The sequence below is a fragment of the Crinia signifera genome, chromosome 5 (assembly GCF_055691185.1).
Source record: "Crinia signifera chromosome 5, ASM5569118v1, whole genome shotgun sequence".
Lineage (NCBI taxonomy): Eukaryota > Metazoa > Chordata > Amphibia > Anura > Myobatrachidae > Crinia > Crinia signifera.
Window position 1 is genome coordinate 256,778,404 of NC_139221.1, and position 16,919 is coordinate 256,795,322.

The following is a 16,919-nucleotide window of genomic DNA, read 5'->3' on the forward strand; positions in this document are numbered from 1 at the left end:
ACTGTACTTAGCCATATCTGTCCATTTTATCACAAGGTGGTATAAATGCATCTGTGTTGCTATTGCTATGGATACATAAGAATTTCTGCTGTACTTGTGCAGTAACCATAAAAGCAATTAGTGGGAAATAAGGCACATACTGTGCTAGGCAGGGGAAGAACAGCTGGAGCCTCTTGAACAACTGAAACGCTAAATCTGGCCTGAATGTCTGGGGCAAGCTTCTATTCTGCAGAATGCAGTCATAGCTGCCCAAAGGCAGGTTAAAGAACAACAATAATAGTCCATAGGAATAGTGAAAAACATCGATCTGCACATATATATGGGAATATTGAATATGGAATATGAAGATGCGTCACAGCCCACAGTACAGCAGAAATGGCAGGTGCACCATTGCTTGCTGCAGCACAGTGTGAGTAGTATAAGTGCTGCTGTACATGCAGGTGCCCCTTCAGGGCTTGGAGCCCGGAGGCTGATTCCTCCTTTGCCTTTGGGAGTTCCGCCGCCGTATAGAATAAGTAAATGATACCCATTAAACTCAATTCCACTCATGTATAAGTGTTTATGAAATGGAAATAATGCTGTGCAAAGCGAACAGAGTACAGACCTCTTACACCACTTGTAGCAATACAACGATCTAAGCAAAACATGCAAATTATATTAGCATTGTTGGGTACAGTGCTGCAGCCCTGCCTGTGCCGCAACGCTTCACTAACCTATACATGGTGTTAGGAGAAGGTGCTGACATGAGCACCTCCATTCACTTTATAAAGCTGGCTAGCATCATGGTCATAGCAAAGGCCATATCTTGGAATGTGAAATTAGTGATGAGATAAAACTACAAACTTTAACAGATAAACATTGTAGGAATGCGACCCAGTTCTCCAGCAGTCACTACTCGTACAAAATGTAAAATTAGAAACAGAAAGAAAAAAAAAAAAACAACAGGAAATTGCTTAATACATCCAGGGTGGATGAAGTGCAGGTCAGGAAGCGGTTCTGCAGATAAGGCATTTTGTTGCGCGTGGTAGACATGGAATAATAGTCCAACCTTTACTTACCGTGACATTCACCTCTGCTAACAATGGTGCTTGGGCTCAGGAAGGATGTTTGTCCTGATGTAAGTCTGCGACTGTTTCCTCCTACAGCCAGGAATGATCGGAGACCTGTCTAACAGAACAGGATAGTAATCAGGTAACAGGATGGAGCTGGGAGTTTTGTTAGGCCAAACCGCACCTTTAAAGCCAAGCAAATGCGTCCCTTACATAAGCCACTACAGTACCTGCTTTCGGATGATAAAGAGATTATCAATAATTCATTACGCGACAATAGCTCATCCCCCCGAGCGTGCGCACACACACACACACACTTGCTAGAAATAGACTATTGTTTCTCTTATGCACTTACATAAATATTGTGGGTGGGATGCTCTAAACAGAGATGCGGTAAAAACCCCATTATCAAGGATTTTAATTGCATTTCCATATGTTCTATTGCCCCTTTGCCGGGTCAGTGCTGAGGAGGGAATTGCCAGCTTTTGCTGGTGATTCCTTATAGGAGCCTATGGGCTTCTTACCGCAGTGCTGTGTGAAGGATCCGTCACGGATCCCTCCCTGTATAGCCCTGGAGCCGCATCGCAAAGGACAGCTCTTATCTGAAGAGATGCCCTTGCGTTAATAATCGCATATGTTAGACCAACCCTAGCCCTCGAGAGCTACCAACAGTTCACATTTTCCAGACAACCTAGCTGCTGCACAGCTGCACTAATTAATCACTGACACATTTTAAAAGATACACAGATGGAGCTAATTAGCTCACTTGTGATTCTGTGAGGAGACCTGCAAAACATGCACTCTTGGTAGCTCTCGAGGACTAGGGTTGGCTACCCCAGTGTTAGAGCATCTGTGATTATTAAGAATGTGGTACCTGGCGAGGGGGGGTGATGTTGGGCGGCGTATGTTAGAACATCCTGCCCTGTTACTCCAATGATAGTCAACCTGAGGCACTACAAGTACCAACATAACTAGCTGACTGGAGAGCATGAGGGCGCTAATAGTAACAAAAGTGAAAAAAATAAATGAATGTCTATTTATGTCAGGTTTATTTAATTTTATTACATTGTACAAATATCCTGTAAAATATAATGTTTGTATTGTTATAGTGTGTACACATGGGACAAGGGACTTGGGGGGGGGGGGGGGGGAGTTGGGGGCAGGAACCATTATTATTATTATTATTATTATAATTTTATTTATAAGGCGCCACAAGTGTTTCGCAGCGCCGTACAAAGGAACAATAGAGGGAGACAAAGCTTGGCATAACATTGAATAAATAACAAAAATACAGTACAAATAAAGAGCGCCACAGTTCAATGCACATTACAGCTTAAATGTAAGTAGTGAGGACTCAATCAACATACAACTAGAGGCTTGATGCCAATGATGGAGACGAGTATGCGAACAAAAATGGTCACTGAGTGTTGGCGTATAGGAGAGCTGTGAGTGAAATGTGAAGAGAAGTGGGCTTTGACAACAGGAGGGAAGAAGGCCCAGTTCGGAGGAGCTTACAATCTAGTAGGAAGGGGAGACAGACAGATTACAAGAGGTGCAAGCGAGTGGGTGGTGGTTAGATAGCAGGATATAAACAGGCAAGGGGTCGGAGAACCAGCTGGTTTATGCAGTGGAAGGGTACGCTTTGATGAATAGGTGAGTTTTCAGTGCCCGTTTGAAGCTTTGCAAGGTCGGGGAGAGTCTAATGGAGCAAGGGAGTGCGTTCCACTGAAGGGGTGCAGCACGGGCAAAGTCCTGTACTCTAGCATGGGAAGCAGTGATCAGGGTGGAGGAGAGACGACAGTCGTCAGCCGACCGTAGAGGGCGGGAGGGTGTATGAATGGAAATGAGGTTAGCAGCATGGCCCTCGTTCCGATATTGTAGAAAAATACTGTTCTGCACAGTTTATTTCTACTTTTGATTCCGATGCTGCGGGGCAGTGCATCGGGACCCATATGTGATCGGATGTGCCAAAACACAGTGCGCTTTGCACCAACTTACTATCGATTTTGACTATATAGTCGAAATTGCAACATGTTACACAGCTTTAGATTGTCCTGATGAAATTTATGTAAACAAATGAAACATGACAAGATAAAGGGTGCTGTACAAAAGTCCTGGGAGTGCCACTAGATAGATTTGCTGATATATATAGATAGATAGACAGACAGACAGACAGACAGACAGACAGATAGATAGATATCTATATATATATTAGAGATGTGCGGGCTCGGATTCCCCAGATCAGAGCCAGCACGGACTTCATCAATCCGGGCCCGGATATGAGCAGTGCTCGGCGCTTCCCGCCTGACTGGAATCCGGGCGCACGGGCAAAACGTCATCGCCCGGCGTCGGATTCTCACGAGATCATGGAACCCTTAAATTCCGCAACCACGCGCCGCCATCTTCACTCCAATCTCGGAGAAGGGTAGGGAAGGGTGTGCTGCTGCTGTGTGTGGTCTCTGCTGGGGCCTGTGCTGCTGTGTACTGTGTCTCTGCTCAGTGATCAAGACATCACCATTGCAAGGATGACTGGTGCTGTGTTCTGTCTCTCCTTTGTGCTGGGGCCTGCCTCTGCTGAGTCTGCTCCTGTATAGTCAGTCACAGTGTGATAGTCCACTGGTGCTGCTAGTGCCACTGCCTGCCCTGCACTGCCTAGTGTCTGCTACAGTCTGCTCTCTGCTGTTGCCACTGGCTAGTGCCTACCAGTACCTATTGCAGTATATAATTCCAGTGTGCTGTTGCCCTTGGCTACCAGTACCTATCACAGTATATAATTCCAGTTTGCTGTTGCCACTGGCAGTGGCTACCAATATTTTATTTATTGCAGTATATAATTCTAGTCTGCTGTTGCCACTGGCTACCAGTATTTATCGCAGTATATAATTCCAGTCTGTTGCCACTGGCTACCAGTATTTATTGCAGTATTTAATTCCAATCTGCTGTTTCCACTGGCTACCAGTACTATCAGTCCAGGGGTGCCCACATGTGTGCTGTATCCATCCAGGGGTGCCCACATGTGTGCTGTATTTGTCCAGGGGTGCCCCCATGTGTCCTGTATCAGTCCTGGGGTGCCCGCATGTGTGCCGTATAATTCCAGCGGTGCCCCATGTGTCCCATATCAGACCAGGGGAGCTGCCCTTTTTTTTAATGAAAATAAATTTAAGGTGGTTTTTTTTTGGTACTTGTTTCCTAGCACGGCCACATATCTTATGGATCGTGTACCTTTAGTTAAGGTACACGATCCATAAGATGGACCCGATTTCCTTTGAAATCAGGTCCATTTGGCCGGCTAGGACAAAATATCGGGGGCATCGCGTCGGTCGGGACCGTTAACAATGGTCCCGACGCGACCGACGCGATGCCCGCGATTTCCCCATAGGCTTCAATGTTAAAAAATATTTTAACATTGAAATCGTGTCGGGAAAGGTAAAATATCGGGGGCATCGCGTCGGTCGGGACCATTAACATAGGTCCCGACGCGATGCCCCCGATTTTTACATAGGCTTCAATGTTAAAAGATTTTTTAACATTGAAATCCTTAAAAAATGTGAAAAATGTGAAATGGGCCAATATGACCCATTTCACATTTTAGATGTCCCCGTCGTCACCCCACGATAGACGCCAACCCGAAGCGTGGCGAGCGCAGCGAGCCCGCGAGGGGCGGCAGTGCGCGTCCTCCGACCTTTTCATTCCCCTACTATCCACGTCGGCGTGGAGTTGAGAATAGAATAGTGTGGCGAGCGCAGCGAGCCACCGAGCCCGAAGCATGGCGAGCGCAGCGAGCCCCGCGAGGGGACGCGGATACCTTCACAGTTATACGCGTCCCCTCGCGGGCTTCACAGGTGTCCGTGGCGACGCGGACACCTGTGAAGTCCGCGAAGGGACGCGTTTACCTGTGAAGGTATCCGCGTCCCCTCGCCACGCTTCGGGCTCGGTGGCTCGCTGCGCTCGCCACACTATTCTATTCTCAACTCCACGCCGACGTGGATAGTAGGGGAATGAAAAGGTCGGAGGACGCGCACCGCCGCCCCTCGCGGGCTCGCTGCGCTCGCCACGCTTCGGGTTGGCGTCTATCATGGGGTGGGGTGTACGCCGTGACATTTGGGGGGGTTGGGAATATTTTACATTGAATCCAATGTAAAATCGGGTCCCAGGGACCCGATTTACATTTAATTCCCAAAAAAAAAATCGGGTCCAAAATCGGTCGGTCGCGACGATCGCATCGCATGCGACCAAATCGCATGCGATGCGATCGACCCGATTTTTCCGACACGACCACCCCGATGTAAATCGGTGTGGCCGTACTAGGAAACAAGTACCTTTTTTTTTTTACTGCAAGGGCTGTTAAATGTGCTGTAGTCCAGGGGTGAGCCAAGAGTGCTGTATAATTCATGGGGTGTTGCTAAGTAAGGTGTGCTGCTCTTTTTTATAATTAAAAGAATACACATTTTTATTTTTACTGCAGGAATTTGTCTGCCGTATAATTCCATGCCTGCCGCCATGTGTGCCGTAACAGTCCAGGGGTGCCGCCATCTGTGCCGTATAATTCCATGTGTGCTGTATCAGGTCAGGGGTGCCACCATCTGTGCCGTATAATTCCTGGGGTAAGCCAAGTCTGCCATATAATTCATGGGGTGCTGCCAAGTGTGCTGTATTAGTCCAGGGGTGATGCTAAGCGTACCATATCAGTCCAGGGGAGATGCTAGGTGTGCCGTATCAGTCAAGGGGTGATGCTAGGTGTGCCGTATCAGACTAGGGGGGATGCTAAGTGTGCCATATCAGTCCAGGGGTGATGCTAAATGTGCTGTATCAGTCCAGGGGTGATGCTGTGTGCCATATCAGTCCAGGGGTGATGCTGTGTGCCGTATCAGTCCAGGGGTGCTATTAAGTGTGCCATATCAGTCCAAGGGTGATGCTAAATGTGCTGTATCAGTCCAGGGGTGATGCTACCTGTGCCATATCAGTCCAGGGGTAATTCTAGATGTGCAGTATCAGCCTAGAGGGTATGCTAAGTGTGCCATATCAGTCTAGTGTTTGTGCCGCACACTTGTGTGGCTTATCATAGTTATCCAGCTACCTCAGTGCAACCTTTTGCCCTCAAAACAATATTGTAAGGTGTGAGCTGTTCAGAATAGACTGTAAATGAGTGGAAATTAATGTTATTGAGGTTAATATAGCGTAGGAGCAAAACAAATAAAAAATTATGCGATTTTAGCAGTTTTTATGCTTTTTTAACAAAAAAATCAGAACCCAAAACCCAAGAAATCCAAACACAAAACACTTAGGAGGTGTTTTGGCAAAACCCATTAGAACCCAAAACCTCAAGGTAATCAGAACCCAAAACCCAAAACCCGAAAAGTGGCCGGTGCACATTTCTAATATATATATCTATATCTCTTATATATTTAGCCAGATCTGTCACTCATCCCCTGTGTATCTAATGTTCCCGCCCAGCAGGATACACAAATCCGCCCCCCCCCCCCCCCAGGGAAAAGTGTTCTATGTGTATAACGTTCTACACACCCCACCCCCTTGACATCACCTCCCCCAGCCAGGGCTACAGTACATGCCCACCATCCACCATTACTCCACAGCTACCATCCACAATTACTCCCGCACCCCCCCCCCCCCCCTGACAGCACACCCCCCCCCCCCCGCGACCCCTCTCGCGATTCGCGTGACCCCCGTGACCCCCCTCTCCCGTGATTCGTGGGACCCCCGTGACCCCCCCTCCCGCGATTCGCGGGACCCCCGCAACACCCCCCCGCGCGATTCGCGGAACCCCAGCGACCCTCCTCCCACGATATATCTATCTATCTAGATAGATAGATAGATATAGATATATATAGATAGATATATAGATAGATATATAATTAAAATAGCTAAAAACTTTGTTCTCTTGACTGAATAAATAATAAATAATGGTTATTAATATCTCAGGTTGTTTTTATGAAAAGTATGAAATGGTTAACAATTATTCAAGATGATTAAATTCCACTATAGCTCAATCCCCTGCTGCTCTGTGGACTGATCTGCAGATGGGAGACACTCTGGATGCCACCAGTGCTCAGCTCCCAACTTACATGACACAGCACAGGATGGTCACATGCGCACGCCTGCAGGCAGTTGGTTGCTGTTGGTGGCAGTTTCCAGGCTACAGCGCAGTGGAGGAAGCAGCAGCAATATTTCCCAGTGGAGGGACAATTTGGAGAAAAAGCCCAAGCAACAACAAGTATTAAAACATGGAGGCTTTGAAGGGCAAAACTTTCCATCTGCTGACAGAGAACGCCGAGCTGAGGAAAATGGTTGGACTGATGCAGGAGAATGTCGAACTCCAGGAAACCTTGATGAAACATGAAAACTATGCACGCAACTTATCACCTGACCGAAAACACAACATTGATGATGGTAAGAGACAAATCCAGCAAGTATATCTCTATTTATAGAACAGAGAGCCAGACTAGTCACTGCAGTTATATATATTTATTAGACAGGGACAGATTAACAATGGGGCTGATGGAGCTGCAGCTCCAGGCCCAGACTGTAACTAGGCCTCTGTGCTGCAGAAGTAAGGAAAACATTTTTTCCTTCCCCTGCAGACTGCAGCATCCTAGGCCCCGCCCCCTGCAGCTTCAATACAGCCCCCTCCCCTGGCTGCAATACCTGTGGATTGCATGCTGCCATCAGCATAGAGATAAAAACTATGATGGCGGCCCAGTGGAACGCCTCCCTGTGCCATAGGGATGGACATCAGAAGCCCACAGTCATATGATGGCTGGATTTCCGCCATCTAATCTTTTGATGCAATGTTAATTGACCATCGCACCGAAAGAATTAGATTAAAAAAATATATATATGATTTGTGCATGCGCAAATATCATCAGCACAGCTAAGCGTGTGCAGAAGCACTGCAACATGCCAGGCGGGGGACAGGGCCATCTAATCACCATCAAATGTTCACCATTCGATGGTGGAAAACATCAGAATGCCACCATCGAAGTACTACCATCAAAACAAAATCATTAGTGGCTTAAAAATATTGTGATGTGATGTGATGTTCATCTTTGCCACATAGCATACTCAAACTATGGCCCTCCAGCTGTTACAAGTCCCATAATGCATTGCCACAGTTTTGCTATTAGGGAATGCTAAAGCTATTGCAAGGCATACTGGGATGTGTAGTTTCACAGCAGCTGGAGGGCCATAGTTTGGACATGCCTGCCTAAGTGGCTCCATGAAGTACTAGTTAGTAGTATAAATATATGTTAGCATATACAGCATGTCCCAGCATGCCCTGAGGTTTTTTTGCATGCTCTTATAGGAAAAAATGTGGCAATGCATGTTGGAACATGTAGTTTCACAACATCTGGAGGGCCACAGGTTGAAGACCCATGATTTAATGGAAAAGAAACATAAGTTGACGTTTCAACCCCTAAGGGTCTTTCTCAAGACAGGTCCAGCAATACATATGTACAGCAAGCAAGTCACGAGTATGCTGCACAGATCTACCACTGGACATGTGTTGAGAAAGACCCTTAAATGATGATCTTTGCAACCTCTACAGCGTTTGTTTTGATACCGACTATACCTGGTGTTATTGGAGTTCCCGCTTGGACCCTCTTTATGGAGCACCTCACTTTTCCTATCATAGGAATGTGAGTGCGAACTTTACCATATACCACTGGTTTCCAAACTGTGTAACCTGGCACACTGGGGTGCCTCGGAGTACTTGGAGGGTGCCTCGGTTGGTGGTCCAGAACCAATTTAAATAATGTACGATCAATGTAATAGGTAAAATCAGTGCTTCTGGCTTCCAATTATAAAATATGTGCATAAATAGAAGGGAATCTTAAGAAAGTTTCTTAACACATAACTGGACCCCAGCATGACATAAAAGCACAACTTATTTAATGTAATATTTTTTTCCCCTGAAATTCTCAGTTTGGGAACCCCTGCCATACACCATACCCTCCAACTGTAACTTTTTTAACGGCCTGTACCGGATAAATTCCCCTGTACCGATTGTAACGACTTTTAAGCTTCAGCCGCAGCACCTCTCAGTCTCAGCCGCGGGGACTCTGGGAGCTGTAGTTTCCGACTGCCGGCTATTCCCCAGGGAGCTTGAGGGGGAGCTGTCAAATAAAACTACAACTCCCAAGGTGCACCAAGGGGGACACGGCCGGCCCGCCTCCTGCTCGGGGTAGACTCTGGAGAACGTGCTGTGTCTGGAGTGTGCACTGTGCAGGGCAGCAGGTTCAATAAAGCACAGCAGGAGAGGGCCAGCGCTGGGCGGGGGATGTGGAGCAGGGCAGGCAAAGTGATTATTCTCCAGTCTCCACTCTCGCACACACAGGTATTGAATATATGGCCACGCCCCCTTTCCCATAGCCACGCTCCTCTCTGATACATTTTTTTCTCCATTTGCACCGATTTCTGACCCTCACATGTTGGAGGGTATGATACACTATGGGGGAAATTTACTAAGATGTGAATTCTACTTCACATGTGATGTTGCTATGGGCAACCAATCAGATCCTGTCTACTATCTTCTAGAGCAGGGCTGGGCAATTGCGGCCCTCCAGATGTTGATGAACTACACATCCCAGCATGCCTTGCATCAGTTTCAGCATGGCCACATAGCAAAACTAATGCAAAGCATCCTGGGATGTGTAGTTCATCAACATCTGGAGGGCCGCAATTACCCAGCCTTGTTCTAGAGGGTGCTAAATAAATAAGAAGTACATTCTGATTGGTTACCCATAGCAACATCACATGTGAAGTAGAATTCACAACTTAGTAAATTTCCCCCTATATATATAATACATACTATCAAATCTCATGTAGTTCAAATCCCACAGTGTGTACAGTCCAAATCGCATAGTACACATTGTATAGGCCCAAATTGCACCTACCACACATCGCACCATGTCTGGGCACCGTAAGTCAACTTTGTTCAAATTTATAAGCGCTTTTGTTAAGAGGTGAATCTGATGTTAAGAGCGTGTGTAATTATAAAGAGAGGGTATATAAAGATGAATACTGTGATGTGCATTATAATACAGGAAGCAGAGTAGTGCAGGAATCAGTCTAATTCATTTTTCCATTATTCTATGTGATGTGAATTCAAGACATCAGAGATCAGCTTCCACCATCATGCAAAGGTGAGAAACATATTTCTATCAGTTTCTGTTACTTATTTACAGTGAAACAACCAGTATGAGGGATTATGTTATTCTGTTTGTGAATACAATATGTGTATCCCACATAGATGCTGGATACCCATTTGAATCATATTCCAAACTATTATCTTCCCCAGTTAGACTGTCTTTTAGGCCATGTGTCTAATCGGCGCGGTACCCAGCGTGTTCACACGGGGGACCATTGTGTATGTCCTGCGCATGCGCATATTGTCATATGCGCATGTGCAGGGCTTCTGTGCAGGCGCCTTTGCCAACTTGCATAGTAGGTGTGGCGCTCGCACATGGGGGGGGGGGTGGGATGGAGGCGGGCAGGGGGCGTTCACATGCAAACTCCCTGCGTTTCCTGGGCATACTTATGAAAACACTGGGTGTGCCCAGGAAACCGATGGGCGTCCACATGCGAATGCAGGCGGGTACCTGCCTGCCGGGGGCGTGCAGCTGACATCACAGGACCTGGGCACCGCAAGACCAGACTGATTTAGATTTGCAAGCAGGGTAGAAATTATTCGATGGCCACCGACCACCGAATGATTTTGGCCCTTAAACATCCATTCGCAAAGCGGCAGGGATAATCGCTAGGTGGCGGGGGGTGGGCATTCACACACCCGGCGGGCGTTGTTAGAAGGCTCACTAAGCAACGAAATACCAATGCTTAGTGGGAGATTCTCTAAGAATCTCCGCCCCCTTCGCCTCTCTTCGCAATTATAATTATCGCATATGTTCTAACATATGCGATAATTAGGGCAAAGGACAGCTCTTGCGTTAAGAGCTGTCCTTTGCAGTGAGAGTCGCCGGGTCCCAGCAGGTCCCCGCGGCTCCCTCCCACACCCGGCGCTGCTGCTGCTGCGCCGGGCTCTCCTCCTCCCTGCACCCAGAAGAGGATCAGTGCAGGGAGGAGGTCACAGGTCCGGGCAGCACAGCTCTGTGCTGCCCGGACACAGGTGAGGGGACGATGCGGGGCGGTGGGGGTCCGTGCGGGGTGGCGGGGGGTCCGTGTGGGGCGGCGGTGGGATGCGGTAGAAGCCCATTGGCTTCTATGGGGCATCGCCAGATTTTTCTGGCGATGCCCCCCGCCACGGTAACCCGGTGGGGGATGCTTACAGCATCCCAAAATGCGGTAAAAACTACGATAACAGGGTTTTTACCGCATTTTTAGCTTAGAGATTCTCTAAGAATCTCCACCCCCCTTTGCCACCCATCGCATTTATAATTATTGCATATGTTCTAACATATGCGATAATTATAGCAATGGACAGCTCTTGCGTAAAGAGCTGTCCTTTGCGGTGAGAGTCGCCGGGTCTCAGCAGGTCCCGGCGGCTCCCCCCTCCCTCCCACACCCGGCGCTGCTGCTGCGCCGGGCTCTCCTCCTCCCTGCACCCGGAAGAGGATCAGTGCAGGGAGGAGGTCACAGGTCCGGGCAGCACAGCTCTGTGCTGCCCGGACACAGGTGAGGGGGCGATGCGGGACGGCAGGGGTCCATGCGGGGCGGCGGTGGGTTTGCGTTAGAAGCCCATTGGCTTCTATGGGGCATCGCCAGATTTTGGTAACCCAGCGGGGGATGCTTACAGCATCCCAAAATGTGGTAAAAACCCCGATAACGGGGTTTTTACCACATTTTTAGCTTAGAGAATCTCCCCCTTAGTGAGCTAAGCTTATAGCTCTTCTGTGTGCAGTCTTCCATGAACAGAACTTAGATTCCTCTTTCACCCTGAATTTATTCCTGACCGGCTACTTATGTGAGTGCTGTGCAATATATTGGCAATACACTACAACATGTTGGTGATCGTAACTGAAGTGATTTCTCAGAGAAATTATGATTAATTGGTTGGATGAATGAATGGATGGATGGATGGATAGATGGATGGATAGGTGGAAAGGATGACTCTTTATTAATTTGATCTTTCAGATGCAAAGGAAATCCAATACTGGCAAAAAATATTTGGGGAAATAGCTTTCCAACTGGAGCGCAGGATCCTAGTGACCATTTTCCAGGAGCGGTATAAACAGTATGGTTTCTTGGTTTCCAACATCGGAGAAAAAATTCTCCAGGTAAAGTATGAGTTTTAAATGTTGGCAGAAAGGGAAAAGGAGCGTCAGGTAGAAGTCTGCAGTAAGACACCCATCCCTAGTGGATGATACAAAAGGCTACAAAGGGAGGCTCATCTAAGCCCAAAGGAAAACTAGACTCTTATATGTTTCCAAAGAGCAAAACCATTAAAATGTAATTAAAATTTAATTAAACTGCTTAAAATGACACAGTAAAACCCCTTGTTTGTATTGTTTAGCACTGTCAACCCTCAGCTTTCAGAGATAAGCTTTGATCATATCGGTTAACTCTAGGTGTCCTCAAAAGAAATACCTGTAAATCTGTCCTTAAATGTTCAATATTAAAGGAATCCTCTCCTACTAAGAATCACCCCCTCTTTTAGCACAGGATACAGTCATTTGGTCTACAGCATGTTGGTCGACAAGCATTGGGTCGACACCATTAGGTTGACATTGGGATAGGTCGACATGGTTCTAGGTTGACATGGTTCTTGATCGACATGGGTTTAGGTCGACGGGTCATTAGGTCGACACAAGCATTATGTCGACAGTGTCTAGGTCAACAGTCAAAAGGTTGACTGTTTTTTGAGCTGACATGTGCCCTACCATCCACTAGGGTGTGGTGGGAGAATAAAATAGTGTGCCGAGCACAGCGAGGGGATGCGGTGCTCTTGAAACTGTGTCCATGTCGACTGTGTCAACATTCAGGTAAAAAAAAACAGTGAAAAACCCATGTGGACCTTTTGACTGTCGACCTAGACACTGTTCACCTAATGCTTGTGTCGACCGAATGACCTGTCGACCTTGTCCCATGTCGACCTAGAACCATGTCGACCTTTCCCCATGTCGACCTAGCAGTGTCGACCAACATGCTGTAGACAAAACGATCCCAACCCCTTAGCACAGTAACAATATGTGACATAATATTTTTGTAAGTGGAACCAGTTTTTTTTACTGTGCTTTGGAATATACAGACATGTTATAGTTAATTATAATGCTGATATTGCTCTCCTTACCCCTTCCACACAGGTGACTACCTGCCCTTTAACCGGCAAAGTGAATGAAAAACTAAGAGCTGATCTGACTCAGCGGTATCATGAAACAATGAGTCGTCTGAAAAAGATAGGCTATGATAAGCACGTCCACCCCAACCTAACAGAGCACCTGGTGAACAAGTATGGATTAATGAGCGAAGACACCAAGGAATTTGAGTTTAGTAACAGAGAGACCATACTAAAGATGCTGAGAGAGTGTATCCCCCAAAATATAGCGGATGATGTGGAGATCATTTTCAACTGTTTCTACTATATGTCCATAGAGGATAAAAAACCTCTCTTCATTTAGACAGTGAACCTGGCATTGTCCCCACCACTGACACAATGCCCAAACATTGTCATCATCACAGAAACCTCAACATACCATCTATGATAACACAAGTTCATTGCAACATTAAAGCATTTATAAAACCAAAAATGTTATTGATTTGTATTTTGTTTTTTGTATTATCACATAACTTCATAAGGATGATGTAGCAATATTATATTATTATCATTATTATTTATATGGTGCCACAAGGTGTCTGAATCGCCTTACAAGATATATAAACAGAATGTATAAAACAAGGATAAAAGTGATTCACAATACAGAACATTGCTGCATCAGCGGACTTAGAGCAGTAATCAATCTGTGCCTATATTTCCCACTGGGGGAAATTGCGGCACTCGACTATGCAATGCTGCCGTTTCCAACAGCATTAAAGGCTGTCAGTTTCATCTTTTTTTAAAGACGAAACTGTTTTGTTGGAAACGGCAGTGGATTGTTGAATATGCGCCCATTTTTTAACAATCTGCGTCCGTTTTCGCTGATCCACTGACTTTCCGAATTAGAGCTGTAGAGTTAGTGTTGGACGGATGGGATTACGACTGTCAGGACGTTGAGACAGTCAGAATCCCAAATTGCATATCCCCCTTGCGTCGGTTGGGTTCATTTGGTCTACAGCATGATAGTCTACATCATTAGTTCGACATGGGAAAAGGTCGACATGGGTCTAGGTCGACATGGGAAAAGGTTGACATGGTCCTAGGTCAAAAGGTCATTAGTTCGACAGGTCGTTAGTTCGACAGGTCATTAGTTCGATAATGTCTAGGTCGACAGTGAAAAGGTCAACATGGGTTTTTTCCCAGTTGACCTAGACCCATGTCGACATTTTCCCATGTCGACCTAATGGTGTCAACCTAATGACTGTCTACCATCATGCTGTAGACCAAATGACCGCATCCCCCCCTTACTACTCAGGTAAGCAGTAGAACCCAAGGGTTAGGTAGCACTGTAGCCGTAGGGAGTTGATGATGGTATAAGTTAGGAAAGGAAAAGCACATGACATAAAAGGACCTTGATTGTCATAGCTCCCATTGTAAAGGGAATCGGCAGACAGATGGGGAGAACAGTCAGCATGAAAGAGTGAGGGAGTATTAGAGCTGGAAGGCTATGATATCAAGACGTGGGTCTTGAGCAGATGCGTAACTCTGGGAGGCAATAGAGGCATCTGCCAAGGGCTCCTGCTGCCAATCCATCAAGTTCAACCTGTATTTGATCTCCTGCTGTGCACAGCCTATGTTTATAAGTGACCTAGATGGACGTAAACTACCTAACCACGCTAACCTTTTCTTATAATGGGATGACTCTAAACCAGGCATTCCCAACCACGGTCCTCAAGGCACACCAATAGTGCAGGTTTTAGTGATATCCAGGCTTCAGCACAGATGGTTTCATCAGAATCCCTCAGATACTAATTAAGTCACCTGTGCTCAAGCCTGGATATCTACAAAACCTGCACTGTTGGTGTGCCTTGAGGACCGTGGTTGGGAATGCCTGCTCTAAACCCTTAATCAATTTTGTTGCCCTTCTCTGAACCTTTTCGAGTTCTAAGATGTATTTTTCATGGGATGGGGCCCAAAACTGAACACTGTATTCTAGGTGAGGCTACACCAATGATTTATACACTAACAACATCACACTGTCTTCCTTAGCCTCTGTACCCCTTTCATGCATGCTAATACCTTATTATCCTTTGCTGCTGCTTGACATTGGGCACTATAGCTAAGTCTGCTGTCAATGAGTACCCCCAAATCCTTCCCCATTTACTATTCCCCTACATTTTCTTCATTTAATTTATAAAATACACACTTGTTTCTGGTCCCAAAATGCATGAACTTACATTTCTCTATATCAAACCACAGCTTCCATTTTCCCGCCTAATCCTCCAGTTTATTTAAATCGCTCTGTACAGAGATTGCAGAGAGAATTCCCCCCCCCCCCCCCCACGGCTGCTAATGGATGTTTAGCATAAACATCCATCCGCAGCCTATGGGGAAACATCCACTTCATTCGATGGTCACGACCATCGAATGGTGTGGAAGGTACACGCTAAACTAAAACACTCTGAGGTGTCTTAGTTTCGCGTGTATTCCTAAGGGGAAAATGGCGGGCAGCTGACATCAGGTGACGTCAGCTGTACGGCCCGGCACCCAAGTCACTGGGTGATCACCATGGGAACGCCCAGCATTTTTATGGGAATGCTCATGAAACGCTGGGTGTTCCCATGGATGCAACCACCCGCCACTGCCCCATGCCCCCCACCACAGTGTTGGGTGCAAGAGCCCTGCAAACACTCTGTTTGCCGTGGCCGCTCACACCCGATGCATGCACATGTGCAGAAATGCACTTGCCCATGTGCAAATGAAAAACATCACGCTCACATGCATATTTGCATGTGAGCGCATGAACCAGAATAACCCCCTAAGTGCAGTCTGTGTTCTCATTAATTATAAGCACATTTCTACCCCTTTCACAAATAAAGGCAGGCGTCTCAAGTCAGGTCTTTGTTATGAGTGAATAGACACAACCTGGGTGAGGTGATATGGGAATGTACCAGGGTTGCACCAGACCCCTGCAAACCTTTGTCACCGGAGGAACTGCTGCTGCTTGTTGTGTATATTGTCATACAGGTGAGCGAGGTAACTTAGGTCATTCCCAGTAATGGGGTGAAAGAATAATAGGGTGTCTGCTTTCCAAGCCTTAGAAAGGTCGCCCTCTGACTAGCACTCGTGTCAGTGCAAAGTGCAGGTCCTTGGGGAACAGGGATGAGAGTGCCATTAGGGGGTGATTCAGGAGTGATCGGCCCCTGGCGTATTCACGCCGGGGACCGATGGTGCTACTCTGTGCATGCGTATGGCCGATTATATGCATGTGCAGGGCCACTGTGCAAAAGTCTTAGGCGATTTTCACAGTCGCCCACATTCGTTCGCACAGGTAGAGGAGGGATGGGGATGGGCAGGGGAACACCCAGGAATTTATGGGGGTCCCCATGAAAACACTCGACATTCCCCTGGGCTGCCGGGGGTGGGCAGCAGACGTCACATAACGTCACCACCTGCCACCTCTTTGGTGGACTCTGACTGATTTCTTTCTCCTTCAGCCGCATGCGAGGGGATGTGTTCGTGTACACCCCCTGCATGTTACCGAGGGGATTCGACAGCAGGGGGGGCGGGCATTCGGCTGGGCGGCGTTAAGCCGCTTGCTAAGCAGCAAACAACCGCTGCTTAGTGAGCAGTACTGAATCAGG

At 47.0% G+C, this 16,919-nt stretch overlaps 1 protein-coding gene and 1 long non-coding RNA gene across 2 annotated transcripts in view; one reads left to right on the forward strand and one right to left on the reverse strand.

The window, feature by feature from the left end:
* LOC146081011 (uncharacterized) overlaps positions 1-7,176 on the reverse strand; it is a 38,424-nt gene extending 31,248 nt beyond the window's left edge. The window contains exons 1-2 of the long non-coding RNA XR_014475047.1: positions 7,133-7,176; positions 1,059-1,163 (exon numbers count right to left, since the gene is read on the reverse strand). This is a non-coding gene — a long non-coding RNA (uncharacterized LOC146081011). The remainder of the gene's footprint in view (positions 1-1,058; positions 1,164-7,132) is intronic.
* LOC146081008 (speriolin-like) lies at positions 7,162-13,773 on the forward strand. Its single transcript, XM_083188872.1, has 4 exons — positions 7,162-7,457; positions 10,178-10,210; positions 12,156-12,298; positions 13,325-13,773. Exons 1-4 carry the CDS (start codon positions 7,292-7,294, stop codon positions 13,637-13,639), a joined length of 657 nt encoding a protein of 218 aa, XP_083044998.1. The 5' UTR covers positions 7,162-7,291; the 3' UTR covers positions 13,640-13,773.
* Positions 13,774-16,919: the final 3,146 nt, after the last annotated feature.